General features: G+C 37.9%; 1 protein-coding gene across 1 annotated transcript; it reads left to right on the top strand.

Annotated features, from left to right (window-relative positions):
• The first annotated feature begins 2,663 nt into the window (after nucleotides 1-2,663).
• On the top strand, nucleotides 2,664-8,514 carry PCK1 (phosphoenolpyruvate carboxykinase 1). The gene is made up of 10 exons (XM_051976644.1): nucleotides 2,664-2,772; nucleotides 2,913-3,160; nucleotides 3,416-3,597; nucleotides 4,266-4,469; nucleotides 4,568-4,755; nucleotides 5,312-5,474; nucleotides 5,942-6,166; nucleotides 6,254-6,385; nucleotides 6,945-7,040; nucleotides 7,445-8,514. The coding sequence occupies exons 2-10, from the start codon at nucleotides 2,937-2,939 to the stop codon at nucleotides 7,897-7,899; spliced, it is 1,869 nt and encodes a 622-aa protein (XP_051832604.1). The 5' UTR covers nucleotides 2,664-2,772; nucleotides 2,913-2,936; the 3' UTR covers nucleotides 7,900-8,514.
• Nucleotides 8,515-20,350: the final 11,836 nt, after the last annotated feature.

Raw genomic sequence — 20,350 nt, forward strand, 5'->3', positions numbered from 1 at the left:
TTGTCCTCTTCATGGCTAAAATTCTTGAGAAAACCATTGACATTAGAGGGCCTTTATTTCCTCTTCTCTTACTCTATTTTGAATCCTTTGCAATATGGCTCTTAGTTTTATCATTTAATTGAAATCATCCTTTCCAACATTACCAGCATTTTACTTGACAAACCTAATGGCCTTTTCCAAACTCCTCTATTACTTAAATTTTGGGGTACCACTACCTTCCCATTCATTCACTTTGGTGACTTCTCACTTTCACTTACCTTATATATCCAATCTGTTGCCAAATTTTGTCATTCCCACCTTTCCACCATTTCCCCTATGAACCCATTTCTTTACTCACATACCCACGGTCCTAGTCCAGGTCCACATCAGAACTAACCTAACTAGTAACACAGCCTCCAGTCTGTTTCCATTCCAATCCATCCTTCACTTAGTTCCCAATTATTTTTTTAATAACAGAAGACAATTTATAACATAAATTTGTTATAATTTCATGATACAAACTTTCTTTCTCTCTCTTCTCCCTCCCCCCTTCTGGAGATGGTAAACAATTTGCCAAGGAAATTTTTCTAAATCGTGAATCTACATCACCTTGCTGTTCAATGAGCTCATTGTTGTTGTTCGGTCGTTTCAGTCATGTCTGACTCTTCATGACCTCATTTGGAGTTTTCTTGGCAAAAATACTGGAGTGGTTTGCCATTTCCTTCTTCAGCTTAGTTTATAGATGAGGAAATTGAGGCAAATAAGATTAAGTGACTGGCCCAATGTAACAGAGCTGATAAGTTGAGGTCAGATTTGAACTTGGGGAAATGACTCTTCTTAATTCTGGGCCTGGAGCTCTATCTACTGCCTCAGTAAGCTCAACTAATTTATTATTACTTCCAGGATCAAACATAAAACCTTCTATTGGCCATGAAATTTCTTCATAATCCAAAGTCTTCCTGCATTTTCAGTCTTTTTACATTTTCCTTCATCACCCTATCATTCAGTGAACAATGAATGGAGTGGACGACTTAAACAGTTCCTTGACCATAACCTCCATCACTCACTTGCTTCCTGGTGACTTTCAAGCTTCAGTTCAAGTCCCATCAAGGCCCTCTACTGTTCCCCCCAGATTGGTTAGTGCCTTTTCTGTGAGAATACCTCCTGTTTATTTTGAAAGTATCTGATAGGTAGCTAGTTATTTACATGTTCTCTCCCCATATAGAATATGGGTTTTTTGGTACCTATCAGATGTATTTAAAATAGATGGGGAGGTATTCTCCCAGGAAAAGGCACTGATACCTGGGAGGACCAAGGGCTGTCTGTCACCTGTAGATCTAAAGCAATCCAGAAAAACTTAGGAGGCCTCTCCCACTATGTCCCTCTTTTCTCTAGACTTCTTTCTCCATTTGTTCGTTTTTTGGTTATCTTCCTCTATTAGAAAGTAAGCTTTTTGAGGACAGAGACTTATCTTTTGGGGGATGTCTATTTGTACCCTAGCATTTATCATAGGGCCAAGCATATTGTAAACAATAAATGATGGTTGAATTCGATTTGCCACAGCTCTCTTCCCACCTTTCTTCATTTTCTTGTCTTGATGAGGCCAGAATTGTTTTTTCTCTCCTGACAGAGAAATTTGTGAGTAGAAGAATCCAAAATTAATAAATATTTGACTTACGGACTTGTTTAGAAAAAGAAAGTTCTATTTGTCTGTTATAATTTTTAAAAATGCATCATGGTTTGTGTTTTAATTTCCTCTCCCTCTTTCCCCAGCAATACATTTGCACAGGACTATCTTTAGAGGCATATAATATCTAACCCCAAATTAAGCGGAAGGATCCCCATTTCCACCAATTATAAAAAAGCGATAATCATAACAGATTAATAGCTGGAAGGAACCTAAAAGGTCTTCTTCCTTAATTCCTTCATTTTACAGATCGGGAAATAGAGGCTCACAATGGCCCCCACTGACATTCTCATAGCCCTTGGAAGTGAGCAGAGCACGTGATTAAAGTCAGTAGGGGGCAGAGCGGGGGTCCCCGCTGGGCCCCCAGCCTCCTGCATGCAGGAGCTTTCTACCACTCTCATCAGGGGCACTTCCTTGTAAATCTCGATCAGAAAGCCGGCATTTAAGTACCTAATCTCTGCTCAGTCGGAGCCCCCAGACTAGACTTTCCGTGGGTTCAAGGTGAGGCAATGGCCCTGGGATGCGAGCCGAATCCGGTTTTCAGTCCGCTAACACCCTTGTAGGGACTACACGAAGTGTGAGCGTTTGTCCTATGCCTACGGCCTAAGCAGTCTAGGAATCATTTCCAGAGACTCAGGTCTCAGCGCACTAACCCTCATCTGCCTTTCAAGAAAGGCCTCTGAGGACGGGTGGGTGGTTTTTTTTTTTTTCATCCACAGTGAACTAGGTCAAAGTTTAGCAAGTCAACAAGTTGTGCAAGGACTCACTGGGGACAGTCCAACGGAGGAAAAAAACCCTGCTTGTATTCATTAATCAGCTGTCTGTTAAATAAGTGCTAAACGATAACACCAGCCCTCACCCCGGCCATTATGGTTGCAAGCTGTTCCCTGCCCCAACAGTTCATGGCTGCTGGCCAAAAGATACTGTTCTGACGTCAGGGCCGAGCCTCCCTCATCCTGGGTGAGGGCTTGGGCCCGCCTTCCTCCAGAGTATTTAAGGCGGGAGGCTGTGCTTCCAGAGCCACACTTCCCAGGAGGAAGAAGCACTTCCCAAGGAAGGGCCGACAAGCCACAACAACAAGCCCCGGGCTCTCCCACGCTCTTCGCGTAAGTAGAGCCTTTCTATATACTTGTAGCTAATTTTAGAAAGGCCCAACCCCCGTCTGTTCCAGACGCCGCGGCCGCCGCGAGAGGGACGCTCCTTGGAAGGTGTGCCCGTTATAACGGAAAGTGTGTCTGGCTTTCAGAGCGCGCCGCCGCCTCCGCCAGCCATGCCTCCTCAGATGCAGAACAGCGCCAACCACGCCGCCCAGGTGGTCCGCGGCAGCCTGGAGGCCCTGCCCCAGGCCGTCCGAGACTTCGTGGAGAGCCACGCCCGGCTGTGCCAGCCGGACAAGATCCACGTCTGCGACGGCTCCGAGGAGGAGAACGGGGCCGTCCTCGACTGCATGGTGGAGCAGGGCATGATCCGGAAGCTGAGGAAGTACGAAAACTGGTAAGGAAGGAAGGAGCGGCCCTCCTCCCGGCGGGGGGTGGCGGGACATTGGTTCCCATCCAGCCATTCATTCAGAAACGCGTAGGAAGTCACCAGGTAGAGAGGGGAAGGAGGAGGGAGGGTTGGGGAGTCCATCTCCCGCTTACACTAGTTTGGCCTTTGTGAGGTGCGCCTGCCATCTTCCACCTGAGGCCTTTAGATGCTACTGTCTCGGGTCACTGAAATAATAACACATGTGGTCTTGGCTTTTGCCAGCTGGCTGGCTCTTACTGACCCCAGAGATGTGGCGAGAATTGAGAGCAAAACGGTCATCATCACCCCGGAGCAGAGAGACACGGTCCCCATCCCCCAGACGGGAATCAGTGAGCTGGGCCGCTGGATGTCCGAGGAGGACTTTGAGAAAGCCTTCAACGCCAGATTTCCAGGATGCATGAAAGGTGAGCAGAGCACTCAATATGACGACACAAGTATGGTTTTCCACGATTATTCCAACATATAATTCTAACCATAAGGACTTTTGTTTTTGCCTCTGATAGTTTTAAAATTTCACCTGTAAAAATGACAAAATTGAAGAGGCATATTTATTTTATTACATTGAAGCTATTTTAATAATGGTAATGATAATGCTAGTTAGCATGTCTATGGCACTTTAAGCTATGCAAAAAGCATTATATATATATATATATATATATATATATATATATATATATATATATGTATGTATGTATGTAAAATCTTCTTTGATCCTCACAACAATCCTGTGAGTGAAGTGCTGTCCTCATTTTACTGGTTAAGAAGTTGTGATCTGCCTAGGGTCAAGCTCAGGTCTCCCTGACCCCCCAGTCCAGCACTCTGCCCAGCCTAGCTGCCTGAGATGTAGATCCCAAAGAATAATTCAAAGTGAAGTTTGGTTATAACAATTTCAGTACACACTTAAATCTCCTTATCATGGTTTAAATGTTTAATTGGGGAAAATAGGATATTTCAAGTGGGAAATAATTCATATTTTGCTATTAGCCTTTACAAACCTTTTCCAAGGATAATTCTTCAAACTGAGCCTGATATTCCCTGTTCCATTTCTCACCTATGCTTTCTTGTTCTGTAGGCCGAACAATGTACGTCATTCCGTTCAGCATGGGCCCCATTGGTTCTCCTCTGTCAAAGATTGGCATTGAACTGACAGACTCCCCCTATGTAGTGGCCAGCATGAAGATCATGACCCGAATGGGAACAGCAGTGCTAGAAGCACTGGGAAATGGGGAATTTGTAAAATGCCTCCATTCAGTGGGCTGCCCTTTACCTTTAAAAAGTAAGTGCACTGAAACCTTCTCCTTTAGCTGTTAGCCAAATTTTAGGCAAGCTCCATTCAGAGAGATGATACTCACTGGTCTGTGTCATGTTTTATAGAACCTTTAGTCAACAACTGGGCCTGTAATCCAGAACTGACCCTCATTGCCCACATTCCCGATCGCCGAGAGATCATTTCCTTTGGAAGTGGTTATGGTGGAAACTCCCTCCTGGGAAAAAAGTGCTTTGCCCTCAGAATAGCAAGCAGGATTGCTAAGGAAGAAGGCTGGCTTGCGGAACATATGCTGGTAAGAAGACATCCAAAAGAAAGAGAAGGAGATGGAGAGGGAGGGAGGGAGAGAGGGAGAGAGAGATTAGATTCATTCTGCAAGGTCTCAAAGGAAACACTAGGATTAATGAGTCAGAAGTGTTGTAAAGGGATTCATGTTTTAGGTAGAGGTTAATTAAGATTGATTTTGAGATCTCTTTCAACTGTAAGATACTATAATTCTATAAACACTTCATTCATCTTCATGAGTTCAAATTTAGTGTCAGACATTTACTAGCTATGTGACCCTGATCAAGTCACTTCACCCTATTTTTCTTAGTTTCCTCATCTGTAAAATGAGCTGGAGAAGGAAATGGCAAAACCACTTCAGTATCTTTGCTAAGAAAAACCCCAAATGGGGTGGGTCATGGAGAGTTGGATATTCTAATCAATATTTTTGTCAATTTGATTTTATCATTTTGAAACACTAATACTGATAGCAAATATTTAGAAGTAGGGGTTCCTACCTCTTTTGGCTTTTGAAAGATCTACTGTAGGGCAAATGGCTGTTCTATAAGGATTCCATTTCTCCACAGATACTGGGCATCACAAATCCTGAGGGTAAGAAGAAGTACTTTGCTGCAGCTTTTCCTAGTGCCTGTGGGAAGACCAACTTGGCAATGATGAATCCAACGCTCCCAGGATGGAAAGTTGAATGTGTTGGTGATGATATTGCTTGGATGAAATTTGATGAGCAAGGTAACTATTTTGGTTCTTCCTATTTTGCCTGTGGGGATCAGGTGAATATTTGTGTGTTGGGGGGGTTGTTTTGCTTTCAAAACATTTGAGATTATTTATAAATATTTCTAAGAGAAATGGTTGTTAGAAATGTGTTTTTGAGTAATTAAAAATCTGGATTAAAAATATAATACATATGTTCCTGATTTGTTTACATATTTAACCCATCAAAATATTGTTTGATGGGAAACTATCTAAAGAGCAGAAGAATTTCAAAAATCTTGAAATTTAATGTGATGCTATACAGAAGGAAATCAAACCTAAATTCCAAATGAGTCTTTATTGTGAAACTGAGAAATACAAAAAAGAGCTTTGAATTTGGCCAGAAAGGAGGGGGGGAAGTTATTCTTAAAATGAATTAGAATACATTTTCAAGTGTAAAGGCTTATTTCATACTCACTTCTATTTCAATATTTTAAAATTTTCAGGCAATTTAAGGGCTATTAATCCAGAAAATGGATTTTTTGGAGTGGCTCCTGGAACTTCTGTGAAAACAAATCCTAATGCCATTAAGACCATTCAGAAGAACACTGTTTTTACCAATGTAGCAGAAACAAGTGATGGGGGTGTTTACTGGGAAGGTATCGATGAACCTTTAGGCCCAGGTGTGACACTAACATCATGGAAAAACAAGGAGTGGACTCCAGAGTCTGGTAAGAGCAGACAAATAAGGCCGTGATGTGTGTGCTACTTACTCCTACTGTATAATCTAACCAACCTTTCCCTTCCTCTTTGCCCAGGGGAGCCTTGTGCCCATGCCAATTCCCGATTCTGCACTCCGGCAAACCAGTGCCCCATTATTGACCCTGCCTGGGAATCTCCAGAAGGAGTTCCAATAGAAGCCATTATCTTTGGAGGCCGGAGACCTGTTGGTGAGAACAGCATTTATTAAAAATTAAAAGCTGTGGGTTATTGTTTGGGCCTGTGGTTTCCCTGTTGTGGGCATAGTGACCTCCTCCACTGGTATGGATTGTATAGCCTGAGTCTTAGGTAAATACTAGAGAATCATTTCAGTTACACAGAGTTTAGTGATTGCTAGTGATTATAAGAAGCAGAATTTGAACTTGGGTATTCCTGAATATCAGCCTGTCCATCACACCATCCTTTCCCTCCTGGTGTACGGCTTTTAGAGAAATCTAGAAAAGGTTCAGTGCTTCCACTGGAAATTTCCAGAACATTGTTTCACAGAAAAGGCAGAATTGCTGTGGGGGCTGCTTGAGTCACTGAGCAAACGCACACACCTAGGCTGGTCCTCAGATGACAAATCAATAAGCCTGCCCTCTCAATCTGTCCAGCCCCTGGAGCCTGCCAGAATTATGTCCCAGGGATGTAGTTTTCGTCAGCCAGGGGTCACTTCCAGGTTATATTGACATAATTGAGGAGGACTTGAGTGGAATCCCAAGCTCTAAAATACATTTTTTCTTGCTCAAGGTGTACCTCTGGTCTATGAATCCATGAGCTGGCAGCATGGAGTGTTTGTTGGGGCCTCAATGCGGTCAGAAGCAACAGCAGCTGCTGAGCACAAAGGTAAGGGGAAAATGAATTAGAGTTTGCTAGCAAGTTTTTTCCGTTAGTGTTTAAAATATCAAGCACATTTGCCCACTTGATCTTGTATTTCATTTCTTTTTCTCTTATTGTCACTCTTATGTACCTATTTTTTTTCTTGGTCCAGATTTTGAAAATTCCTTAGTTAGATCTTTTATCACTGACAATCTTAAAGCACATACATAGAGCTGATAACTTGTCAGAGTTAAATCTCCTTGACTAAAGCTCACTCTCTAGTAATAACCCCATACTCTGTCTCTGTCGTCTATCTCTTTCTTTGTCTCTTTCTGTCTTTCAATATTTATGGAAAGCCCTGACTCTCACTCTATTAGGAAATATTGTTAGAGATGCCATGTACATTTCATATTACTCTGTTTGTTTAATAGGCAAAGTCATCATGCACGATCCATTTGCTATGAGACCTTTCTTTGGCTACAACTTTGGGAAATACCTGGCTCATTGGCTCAGTATGGCGCAGCGCCCAGCAGCTAAACTGCCCAAGATCTTCCATGTCAACTGGTTTCGAAAGGACAAGGAAGGCAAATTCCTCTGGCCAGGATATGGGGAGAACTCCCGGGTCCTGGAATGGATCTTCAATAGGATCAATGGAGAAGACAATGCTAAGCTCACTCCCATCGGTTACATCCCTTCTGAAGATGCCTTCAATCTCAAGGGCCTGACAGATGTCAATATGACAGAGCTCTTCAGCATCTCCAAGGAGTTCTGGGAGAAGGAGGTAGAGGACATTGAGAAGTACTTTGAAGTGCAAGTCAATGCTGATCTTCCTTATGAAATTGAGAAGGAAGTCAATGCTCTTAAGCAAAGAATAAGCCAGATGTAATCAGGCTGGCATGGAATATTTGTAATGTCTGTTTGCTTTTTGGAGTGGGAGAGGAAATGATGATATTTCCAATTCATAAAATACCTAGCCAGGTAAATGAACAGACACTGAGGGTAGAACCATAATAAATGCACTGGGGTAGCACTTATAATGAATGCACGGATGGGCCTGGTAGTAACTCTGAAAAGCATGACTTAATTATTCATATAAGGTGTTAACTTAAAAGAGATTGGGAGGGAAAAATCTTAGTCATAGCTCCATTATTCTACCTAGTGAATATTCTCTTGTACTTTAAGAACATGTAGACATTAGTCCTTATTCTTCTTAACAATATCACGGGGGACTATGAAACTCAGAAAGAAAAAAATACTTGATGTACATATGTATGTTTGTGTGTGCCTGTGCGTCTGTATGTATTATTATTAAAACATATTTAACATCTTAAAAAATTCTTTGGAAAGATTACTGGTTAGTCTTTACTAGAATGAAATGCCACTATTAATAACATATCTATATAAATTATTTTTGTACACTATTCCTTACATTTATTATGATTTCTAATTTTTGGCATGACCTGTTCTATAAAATTATTCAATAAATTTTTTGTAGAAAATATTTTACTTGGATTGAATGTTTGCTTTTTTTGAATCACACAACAAAGAGGTGTCTTTAGGTCTCTCTGGTGGCTGATTATAGAAGACAAGCATCACTTTATTTTCTTCCAATAGTGAGAATGTATGTTTATTATGAAAGTATTCAGTGGCAGGGGATGAGATGGTGGTGAGGGAAGGAAAACAAAGAAGAAAGAAGGGGTTGTTTGTCCTTTGTTCTCAAAGAGGACCTTGACTTATAGGCTGTGCAAGATCACCAGCCTCACTTTCCCCTCCAGAGCCATCCAAGTCTTATGGTTAGATATGGATCTAGATAGCTCTGCATGAAATGGGAGATCTTGACCTTTTGATAGGTCTCAATTTGATTGAGGCTGCACCTATTCAATGATTGCTAAATCACTGAAGTAAAGAATCTCAACTAATCCAAAATAAACTAAGTGAGTGAAGCTGGGAGGGAAAGACCCTTAGGGTTTCTGGCCCGAGCAGAAATGACATTTACATTCAATTTGAGTCTTATCAGGACCCAAACAATGACCAAATGAGGCTTCCCCTGAAACCTATAAGGGGTCAATTAGAATTAGATTGGTTTTGGTTTATGGCTATTGTCACTAAAGACAGAAAGAATACTGGTCCCTGTGGCTCCCCTCATCATCCCAGCAACTTTCCAAACCAAAATGTCCCATTCAGGCCATCACTACCCTTTATAGATTTTCTACCCCTGTTAAAATCAGTTTCTGCATTTATATCCCAAATACTTAAAATAATCCTTGGCATATTGTAAGCCCTTAGATGTTTTCTCATCAAGTGGTTCAAAGAGAGTCTTGGAAGAAAGGAAGGAATAGAGGAAGTAGAAAGAGAAGAAAATGTAAGATGACATTGCAGAAAATTGCTTAGATTTACTAAATTAACCAAATCACTATATAAAATATTTGAGAAATGCTGCAAGAATTCAAAATGATTCTGTTTTCTTTATCCCTCCTTTCTATAGGGCCAGAATCCTAGCACTGTGCAAAAGGTATGCCCTAGAAGAGATCTGTCCCTCCCTCAACTTATTTATTTAATAAGATGTGAAATTCTCAAAAATTCTTCTTTTCTTGAGTTTTTCTTGCCTCACAGATCAGGCTCTTGATTTTATCAAAATGTGAATTTGCTTGGTTCTGGTCCTGAGTACCTGGACACCTGTTGCCTCTAAAACAAAAACTCTGTAAGGATAATTGACTAAAGAGTGATTGAAAATTCATACAAAATCTGGCTAAGATTTTTATCATGTATTTTCTGATGACTCTTAATTCATGCATGCATTTCACAGACTCTTCTTGGGTCTGTGATCTTTTGCATCATAAAAGGCAATGGTCCTAGAGTTAGTGATGAAATCTTGAAATGTGTATTGGACAGAGAGAAACTAAATTGGTCCCTGAGGCAAGCAGGCAGAAGGCACTGATAGGGATCAGTTTAGCTCCATGGTCCCCACCCCCTCTCTTGTGAGATGGTCCAGTCTGAAATCCCAAGTTATGTCAGTCTCCCCTTTCCCCTGATCCCCAACCACCCTCTGTAGGGGTCTCAAGCAGTCTCACTATACCATGTTCTGTCAGAAATCCCAGTCATGTCCCTCAGGTTAAAATTTCTCTATAAAATATACATATGGGCCATTCCATAGCTGCTACTTTCCTTTGGGGCACTCTGCTTTGGGGCAACTTTCCTCTTCCCCATAGCCATGTAGTATCTATCCTAATCCCACTATGCTTCTCACTCCCACTTCTTTTTTTTTTTTTTTTTTGGCCATTGTCTTTGGGACAAGTTTTATTTTTTCTTGGTTTGTTCTGTTTTCCAAAATAAAATTTTCTTTTGGTTCCTTTTTCGTTTTTTTTTATTTTTATTTTTTATTAAAGCTTTTTATTTACAAAACATACGCATGGGTAATTTTTCAACATTGCAAAACCTGCTGTTCCAAATTTTCCCCTCTTTCCCCCCTCCCAGCTGACAGTCCAATACATGTTAAATATGTTAAAATACAGGTTATATTCATTATATGTATATGTATTTATACAGTTGTCTTGCTGCACAAGAAAAATCAGATTAAGAAGGAAAGAAAACAAAAACTGGGAAAAAAAAATGCAAGCAAACAACCAGAGAGAGTGAGAATGCTATATTGTGTTCCACACTCAGTTCCTAAAGACCTATCTCTGGGTGTAGATGGCTCTCTTCATCACTGCACAAGTGGAAGTGGTTTGAATCTTCTCATTGTTGAGAAGAGCCATGTCCATCAGTATTGATCATCATATAATCTTCTTGTTGTCATGTATAATGATCTCCTGGTTCTGCTCATTTCACTCAGCATCAGTTCATGTAAGTCTCTCCAGGCCTCTCTGAAATCATTCTGTTGGTCATTTCTTACTGAACAATAATATTCCATAACATTCATATACCACAGTTTATTCAGCCATTCTCCAACTGATGGGCATCCATTCAGTTTCCAGTTTCTAGCCACTACAAAAAGAGCTGTCACAAACATTTTTGCACATGTATGTCCTTTTCTCTCCTTTAAGAGCTCTTTGAGACACTGCTGAATCAAAGGATATGCACAGTTTGATAACTTTTTGGCATAGTTCCAAACTGCTCTCCATAATGGTTGGATCAATTCACAACTCCACCAACAATGTATTAGTGTCTCTGTTTCCCCACATCTCCTCCAACATTCATCATCTTTTCCTGTCATCTTAGTCAATTTGAGAGGTGTTTAGTGGTATCTCAGAGTTGTCTTAATTTGTATTTCTCTGATCAGTAGTGATTTGGAGCACCTTCTCATATAACTACAAATAGTTTCAATTTCTTCATCTGAAAATTGTCTGTTCATATTCTTTGACCATTTATCAGTTGGGGAATGATTTGAATTCTTACAAATTTGAGTCAATTCTTTAGATAATTTTAGAAATGAGGCCTTTATCAGAACCTTCGACTGTAAAAATGTTTTCCAATTTATTGCTTCCCTTCTAATCTTGTCTGCATTAGTTTTGTTTGTACAAAACGTTTTTAACTTAATATAATCAAAATTATCTATTTTGTGATCAGTAATGATCTCTAGTTCTTCTTTGGTCACAAATTCCTTCCTCCTCCACAGATCTGAGAGGTAAGCTATCCTATGTAGAGGGCTGAAACTATTGGGTTGATGCACTGAGGTCAGGACTGCTGAGCGCTTGAGGCTAACTACTGATTGGACAATGCTCTATGGGCATACACTTGGAAAATGGTCCTTTCCACTATCTGTACTGGCTCAATGATTGGTGTATAGAGGATTGTAGGAGGGACTAGGGATTAGAGTAAAGCTAGCCAGGGACACACACTCTTGGCAGTAGACGAGAAAGGAAACGGGTCACAGAAATTCTGCTTCCATCCTGTTCAATCCTGCGTCTAAGACCAAGAATAAAGATGGACTTTCGCTTATCCTGACTCCGGCTGATTCTGGGGTGTCCTGCGTGCTAGCATGGTCGTTACAGTCCTATGTTCTTCTGATTTGTTTATAATATTATTCTTTATGTCTAAATCATAAAACCATTTTGACTTTATCTTGGTATACGATGTTAAGTGTGGGTTAATGCCTAGTTTCTGCTATACTATTCTCCAATTTTCCTAGCAGCTTATGTCAAATAGTGAATTCTTATCCCAAAAGCTGGGGTCTTTGGGTTTGTCGAACACTAGATTGCTATAGTCATTGACTATTTTGTTCTATGAACCTAACCTATTCCACTGATCAACTAGTCTATTTCTTAGCCAATATCAAATGGTTTTGATGACTGCTGCTTTATAATATAGTTTTAGATTTGGTATAGCTAGTCCATCTTAATTTGCTTTTTTTTTTTTTTTTTCATTAGTTCCCTTGAAATTCTTGACCTTTTGTTCTTCCAAATGAATTTTATTGTTATTTTTTTCTTGGTTAGTAAAATAGTTTCTTGGAGTTTGATTGGTATTAAATTGGTAAATTTATTGGTAATTGATTGGTAAATAAATTGATTAGTTTAGGTAGTATTATTATCTTTATTATATTTGCTTGACCTATCCAAGAGCACTTGAAAAATATCAAGTTGCTTAGAATCTGACTTTATTTGTGTGGAAGTGTTTTGTAGTTTTGTTCATATAGTTCCTGACTTTCCCTTGGCAAATAGATTTCCAAATATTATATACTATTGATAGTTATTTTAAATGGAATTTCTTTTTTTATCTCTTGCAATTGAATTTTGTTAATAATGTATAAAAATGCTGATGATTTTATGTGGATTAATTTTGTATCCTGCAACTTTGCTAACTTTTTTTTTATCCTGCAACACTATTGCAGGATTATTTCTAATAGTTTTTTTTAGTTGATTCTCTAGGATTTTCTAAGTGTACCATCATATCATCTGCAAAGTATGATAGTTTGGTTTCCTCATTACCTATTATAATCCCTTTAATCTCTTTTTCTTCTCTTATTGCCAAAGCTAGAATTTCTAATACAATATTGAATAGTAATGATGATAGTGGGCAATCTTGTTTCACCCTTGATCTTATTGGGAATGGTTCCAGTTTATTCCCATTACATATGATGCTTGCTGATAATTTTGAATAGATGCTACTATTTCAAGGAAAAGTCCATTTATTCCTATACTTTCTAGTGTTTTTAATAGGAATGGGTGTTGGATTTTATCAAATGCCTTTTCTGCAACTATTGAGATAATCATATGTTTTTTGTTAATTTGGTTATTGATAAAGTCAATTATGCTAATAGTTTTCCTAATATTGAACCAACTCTGCATTCCTGGTATAAATCCTACTTGGTCATGGTGTATTATGCTGAGGATGATTTTCTGTAATCTCTTTGCTAGTATTTTATTTAAGGTTTTTGCATTAATATCCATTAGGGAAATTGGTCTATAATTTTCTTTCTCTGTTTTTGTCCTACCTTCTTTAGGTATTAGTATCATGTCTGTGTCGTAGAAGGAATTTGGTAGGAGTCCTTCATTCCCTACTTTTTCAAATAGTTTATATAGTATTGGGTTAATTGTTCTTTAAATGTTTGGTAGAATTCACATGTAAATCCATCTGGTCCTGGGAATTTTTTCTTAGGGAGTTGATTAATAACTTGTTCTATTTTTTTTTCTAAAATGGGACTAATTAAGTAATTTATTTCCTCTTTTGTTAATCTGGGTAATCTATATCTTTGTAGCAATTCCTCTATTCACTTAGATTGTCAAATTTATTGGCCTAAAGTTGGGCAAAGTAACTCCTATTTATTCTTCTAATTTCCTCTTCATTGGTGGAAAGTTCTCCCTTTTCATTTTTGAGACTAATAATTTGATTTTCCTTTTTCCTTTTTTCTAATCAAATTAATTAAAGGTTTATTATTTTGTTGGTAGTTTCATAAAGCCAACTCTTAATTTTATTTATTAATTCAATAGTTTTTTACTTTAAATTTTATTAATCTCTCCTTTTATTTTTAGAATTTCAAGTTTGGTATTTGATTGGGGGTTTTTAATTTGTTCTTTTTCTAGCTCTTTTAGTTGCAAGCCCAATTCATTGACCTTCTCTTTCTCTATTTTATACAAGTAAGCATCTAGAGATATAAAATTTTATTATCTCTTTGACTGCATCCCACAAATTTTGGTATGGTGTCTCATTATTGTCATTCTTTTGGATGAAATTATTGATTGTGTCTATGATTTACTGTTTCACTGATTCATTCTTTAGGATGAGATTATTTAATTTCCAATTATTTTTAGCCTATTTTTCCCTGGCCTTTTATTGAATGTAATTTTTATTGCATCATGATCTGAAAAAAATTCATTTACTATTTCTGCCTTTCTGCATTTATTTCGACGTCTTTATGTCCTAATATATGGCCAATTTTTGTAAAGGTAACATGAATTGTCAAGAAGAAAGTGTACTCCTTTCTATCTCCATTCAATTTTCTCCAAAAATCTATCATACCTAATTTTTCTAGTATTCTGTGTTTACCTCTTTAACTTCTTTCTTTCTTTCTTATTTATTTTCTGGTTTGATTTATCTTGTTCTGAGAGGTTGAGATCTCTCACTAGTATAGTTTTGCTGTCTATTTCTTCTTGCAACTCTCTTAACTTTTCCATTAGGAATTTCCATGCTATACCTCTTGGTGCATATATGTTTAGTATTGATATTGCTTCATTGTCTATGGCACCTTTTAGCAAGATACAGTTTCCTTCCTTATTTTTTTAAATTATTAGATCAACTTTTGCTTTTTCTTGATCTGACATCAGGATGGCTACCCCTGCTTTTTTTTTTTTTACTTCACCTGAAGCATAATAGATTCTGTTCCAGCCTTTTAGCTTTACTCTGTATGTATTGCTCTGCTTTAAATGTGTTTCCTGTAAACAACTTATTGTAGGATTCTGGCTTTTAATCCAGTCTGTTTTCTGCTTATGCTTTATGGGAAAGTTCACCCCATTCACATTTATGGTTAAAACTCCTAATTCTGTAGTTCCTGCCATCTTATTGATCCCAAATAATACTTTTCTCTTTCCTTTTCTCTTTTGCCTCCTCCCCAGTATTTTACTTATGAGCACTACTTGCCTCAAAGAGTCCTCCTCCTTTAGCATCTCTCCCCCTTGCTTTATAACTTTCCCCTACTATTTGTTTTCTCTTCTAATTAGCCTACTCCTTCCCTTTTCCCCTTTCCCCTCCCACTTTTCTATAAGGTGAGAGAAGTTTCTTGGTGAAACCAAATATGACTACTGTTCTTTCTTTGAGCCAAATCTAATGAGAATACGATTCACACAGTGTTCATCCCCCTTCCTTTTTTCCCCCAATTATAAGAGGTTTTCTTTGCCCCTTCCTGAGATGTAATTCCCCTCATTTTACCTCCACTTTTCCCTTTTTCTGGTATAATCCCCCTTCCACGTCTAGTTTCTCTTTTATATTATAACAGTAAAATCAAATTATGTATTCACTATCTATGTATATCCATAACAGAGATACAGTTCTCAAGAGTTATTTTCTTTTTACCTTTTTATGTTTCTCTTGAGTTCTATATTTGGAGGTCAATTTTTTTGTTTAGCTCTAGTCTTTTCATCAGAAATAAATGAAATTTATCTGTTTCATTGAATGTACATCATCTTCCCTGAAAGAGAATGCTTAATTTAGCAAAGTAATTTGTTTTTGGCTGCATTCCAAGTTCCTTTGCCTTTCAGAATATCAGATTCTGTTAAGGTGGTCGCTGCTAGGTCCTGGGTAATCCTTATTGTGGCTCCTTGGTATTTGAAATTTTTTTTTGGCAGCTTGTAATATTTTTTCCTTGGTCTGATAGTTCTGAAATTTAACCACGATATTCCTTGGGGTTTTAATTTTGGGAACTCTTTCAGGAGGTGTTTGGTGAATTTTTTCGATGGCTTTTTTACCTTCTGATTCTATGACATCCAGGCAGGTCTCTTTGATGATTTCCTGAAAAATAGTGTCTAGTCTCTTTTTTTCATCATAGTTTTCAGGGAGTCCAATAATCCTTAGATTGCCTCTTCTAAATCTATTTTCCAGGTCAGTTGTTTTCCCAATTAGATATTTTACATTTTTTCCTATTTTTTCATTTTTTTTGATTTTGCTTGACTGATTCTTGTTGTCTCATTGCATCATTCATTTCCATTTGTTCAGTTCTGATTTTTAGTGAATTATTTTCTTCATTTTTTTTACTTCTTTTTGCATTTGTCTAATCGAATTTTTAAATGAGTTGTTTTGTTCTATGGAATTTTTTTTTTCCATTTGAGAAATTCTCTTTTTAAAGGAGCTATTTTCTTTTTCCATTTCCTAAGTTCTGTTTGTCTGGGAGTTGTTTTCTTGTTCCGTTTTGTCAACTGTATCTTTTAATGAGTTATATGCTTTTTCCATTTCATTAAGTTTATTTACTGTTGCATTTTCCAAACCCTCTTGCAAAGTTCTCATTTCCTTTCCCCATTTTTCTTCTATATCTCTTTTAAGATCCTTTTTAATTTCTTCTAGGAGAGCCTTGTGTAATGGGGATTAGTTTATATCACCTTTTAGGGCTTCATCTGGAGATGATCTGCTTTTAATCTCTTCAGGGTTTGAAATCTATTCTTCTCTTTCACCATAAAAACTATGTATGGTTAGAGTTATTTTTGCTTTTTTATTCATTTTTTTTAAAAGTTGAGATTTGTTTTTAGGGCAAGGTGGGTTTTCCAAGCTTCTTCTATAAGAGGCTGCGGCTGTGCTGAGTCAGTGTTTACTAACTTCTGGTGTGTGAGATTCTGGTGGTTTGGAATTCATTCTTTATTTTTTGCATTTTTTTGGATGTTTTCTAACTTCTCTACTGCTTTACTGGATTGCATCCAGGACAGAGTAGCCAACACGATTGTAGATTCTTCCCTGTAGATTCTCCAGCACCTTCCTGGGTCTACAATGCTGCACTGGCATCTGTGCTTGGCCTGCTTGTGCTTGGCCCGCCTCCCTCCATGCCTAATTGAAACAGACCTTTTCTGGCGATCTTCAAAATTATCTTCTGTTGGTAATTTGTTATACTCCCAATATTTGTGGGTTCTGCCAGTCCAGAGCTATTTCAGAGGCTGGATTTGGTAATTAGTGTGAGGGTTGTAGGAGAAGATCAGAAAGAACCATGTGTCTTCTCCACCACCTTGGCTCTGCCCCTCTCAGTCCCACTTCTCACAACTCTCTTTTAAGGTACTCAGTGCCTTTCAGGATTTATCCTGCCAACTAAGGGCAGGCCCCAACCTCATGGGGTGCTCTCTTTTCACTGGGTAATCATGAATTCCACTGAGGAACTTGTCTTTCATAAGCTCTTTCACTCTATTTCATATTTACCATTCTCAATGTCTGTTGTATCCCTCCATTTTTCTGTAACCTAAATAAATCACCCTTTTGCCAAATGACCATTGTGAATTCTCCACGACTGAACCCCAACTTTTGGTGCCTCCCATCATCTAGTGTCTACATCGCCCCCATCATTTGGATGCTTGGATTTAGGGTCTCATTTCCAATATTGCCTAGCTGTGTTGTATAGAGCAAGCCCCTGAGTAACACTGAGCTTTGGTTTCATTATTTGTAAGATGAAAATAATAGGAGTATGGGAGAATAACACTCTCTTTTTTTTTTATTTAAAGGGTTCACTCTCTTTAAAGGGCTTACTCTGCAAATGAGTTACTCTCATTATCTAGTTTTGGTTAAATGAGGAGAAAAAAATCACTGGCTTTGGAGATGGAGTCCCAGGGCCTGGATGTGAATCTTACCTGTACTACCTACTAGCTGTGTAACCTTGGAGCCTTCACTAGTAACCTCATTTATAAAATGAAGATAGTATCCATATTGCTTCTACTTTACAGCTGTCAGGAGAGTCAAATAAGATAGCAGATGTAAAGTATATATTTTAAAGAAAAATGTCAATAATTAACAACAACAATAATAGCACTTACAGCATCTTAAAGTTTGCAAAATGCTTTTACATACAACATATCTGATTTGCTTCTTATAACAATTCTAGGAGGTAGAGGTTATTATTATCCCCATTTTACAGAACAAGGGAACAGATTGAAAAAGGTTAAATCACTTATCCAAGATTACACACCTAGTGAGGTAGAATTGGAACTTTGATCTTCCTGACCAAGTCAAACAGTAGCAAACTAGCTACAATAATAATAATATGACAAATTCTTCCTGGATGATCAGCACTAAACTAGACACATTGGACGTGAGGTGGAGTGGTGGTGGCAGAAGTGACAGGTCTCTGCCTTCAAGAACATTATAACCTCTTCACTAGCTTCAATACTTGGAATCATGCTTTTATTAAAGGTTTTGTTGTTGGTCCTTAAGAAAGCCACACATTTCTCTCTCTTTTATACACACATACTTTATGCCATATATGTATTGGATTATAGAGTTGAGATACTTTAAAAATTTGTATTTCTTTTTTTAAATAGCATTTTGTTTTTCTAAATACACATAAAGACAGTTTTCAACATTCATTTTTGTAAAACTTTGGAGACACTCAGTTGAAAGTGCTTTTCTATCTATGCATAACAAGGTTGTTAAGGTTAACTAGAATTTTTTTAAATAACTTTTTATTGACAGAACCCATGCCAGGGTAATTTTTTACAACATTATCCCTTGCACTCACTTCTGTTCTGATTTTTCCCCTCCCTCCCTCCACCCCCTCCTCCAGATGGCAAGTAGTCCTTTACATGTTGAATAGGTTACAGTATATCCTAGAGTTAATTAGAATTTTGAGGTTAATACCTTTGCAGGTAGAAATATTCTCTGAAAAAGAAGAAACATTAATTAGCTAGGCCATATTTATTTATTTATTCATTTGTTTGTTAATTTGTTTATTTGTGGTTTTGATGCTTAAAAAAACTCAAACAGCTATTTTTCAGTATCAGACCCCATTAGCAAACTTTTTTCTTACAACAAATAGTTAATTAACCTAATACTTTGAACCTATCTGAATGGGTATGGCTCTTGCTGCACTCTCTTCTCTGAAAAAACAAAGTATTTATGCCTCATCGTCAATGCTCTGGAGCCAAACTTGATCAATTCATGGAGCTGACCTCTTGCAGTATTTTTCCTTTGCATTATTACTGTGATTATTTTACTTACTAATGGGATCATAGAGTTAGAGCTGGCAAAGACCTTAGAGATCATCTAGTTCAACTGCCCTCACTTTACAGATGAGGAAAATGATAAGTTCAGTGATTTGCCCAAAGTTTTCTTGGTTTTGCCTTTTTTGCTGAATCAATTCATTACTCTTTTCTGAATCCTTCCTATTTGTCATTTCTTACAGTGCAACAGTAGGGCAGTTAGGCGGTGCCATGGTGCATGGAGTGCTGGCTGGGAGTCAAGAAGAGTCATTTTCCTGAGTTCAGATTTGTTTACAGATGCTTATCATTTGGAGCTGTGTGATCCTGGGCAAGTCACTTAACTATTTCCCTTAGTCTCCTCATCTGTAAAATGAGCTAGAGAAGGAAATAACAAATCACTCTTTTTTTTTTTTTTTTTTTTTTTTTTGCCTAGAAAAGTTGGGCAAGATTGAAATAATTGAAAAAAAAATTGTGCAATAATATTTCTTGATATTCATATGCCACAATTTGTTCAGTCATTCCTTTAATCAATGAGCATCCATCTTGTTCCTTATTTTTCTGACACCACAGAAAGTCAGTGAGTATTGATTCATTGTGTCCTGTGTTTTATTTTTTTTTTTTACCCTTGGCACAGGCTCTGCTATCAAGGAAGCTAGAATCTCTAAGGGAGAGAAAACACGTATTCATGGTTAATAACTTGAAAATTTACCTGATTCTTCTCTCATTGACCTGTGGCTTTGTACAGTCTGAGAGGCACAGAATAAAAAGAGGTTAATCAGGACGGGCTTCTAGGGGGAGGTGAGTTGGGAGCAGAGCTTTCCTAAAAGTGGGAAAACTCAGTACAAGGACAAGCCATTTTCTAGCCAAGCTATGCCTGGTGTAGCCTCTATCCAGGATATAATATTGTGACTTGAGATAAATATATATGATTTATAATTTTCATTTTGTGTTGCGTTCTCATGCAGTATCTTGCTCTTTTCACAATTACTCAGTAAGGTAGGCAAGGCAGAAAGAATGCAGATTTTGAGATAGAAATTTAGAGATCCCTGGACCCAATCCCCTCATTTTTTTACAGTTAAGAAAACTGAAAACCCAGAAAGATGAAATTACTTGTCTAATACCATATAGAGAAGGAGACACTCTGACAGAGCCTAAAAATATCAATTTCAGAACTTTCTACTATACCTACAAATAAAAATTTACATTTCACAAATAAGTTGATTGGTTTAGAGGTGGATGAGA

The sequence above is a fragment of the Antechinus flavipes genome, chromosome 2 (genome assembly GCF_016432865.1).
Source record: "Antechinus flavipes isolate AdamAnt ecotype Samford, QLD, Australia chromosome 2, AdamAnt_v2, whole genome shotgun sequence".
Lineage (NCBI taxonomy): Eukaryota > Metazoa > Chordata > Mammalia > Dasyuromorphia > Dasyuridae > Antechinus > Antechinus flavipes.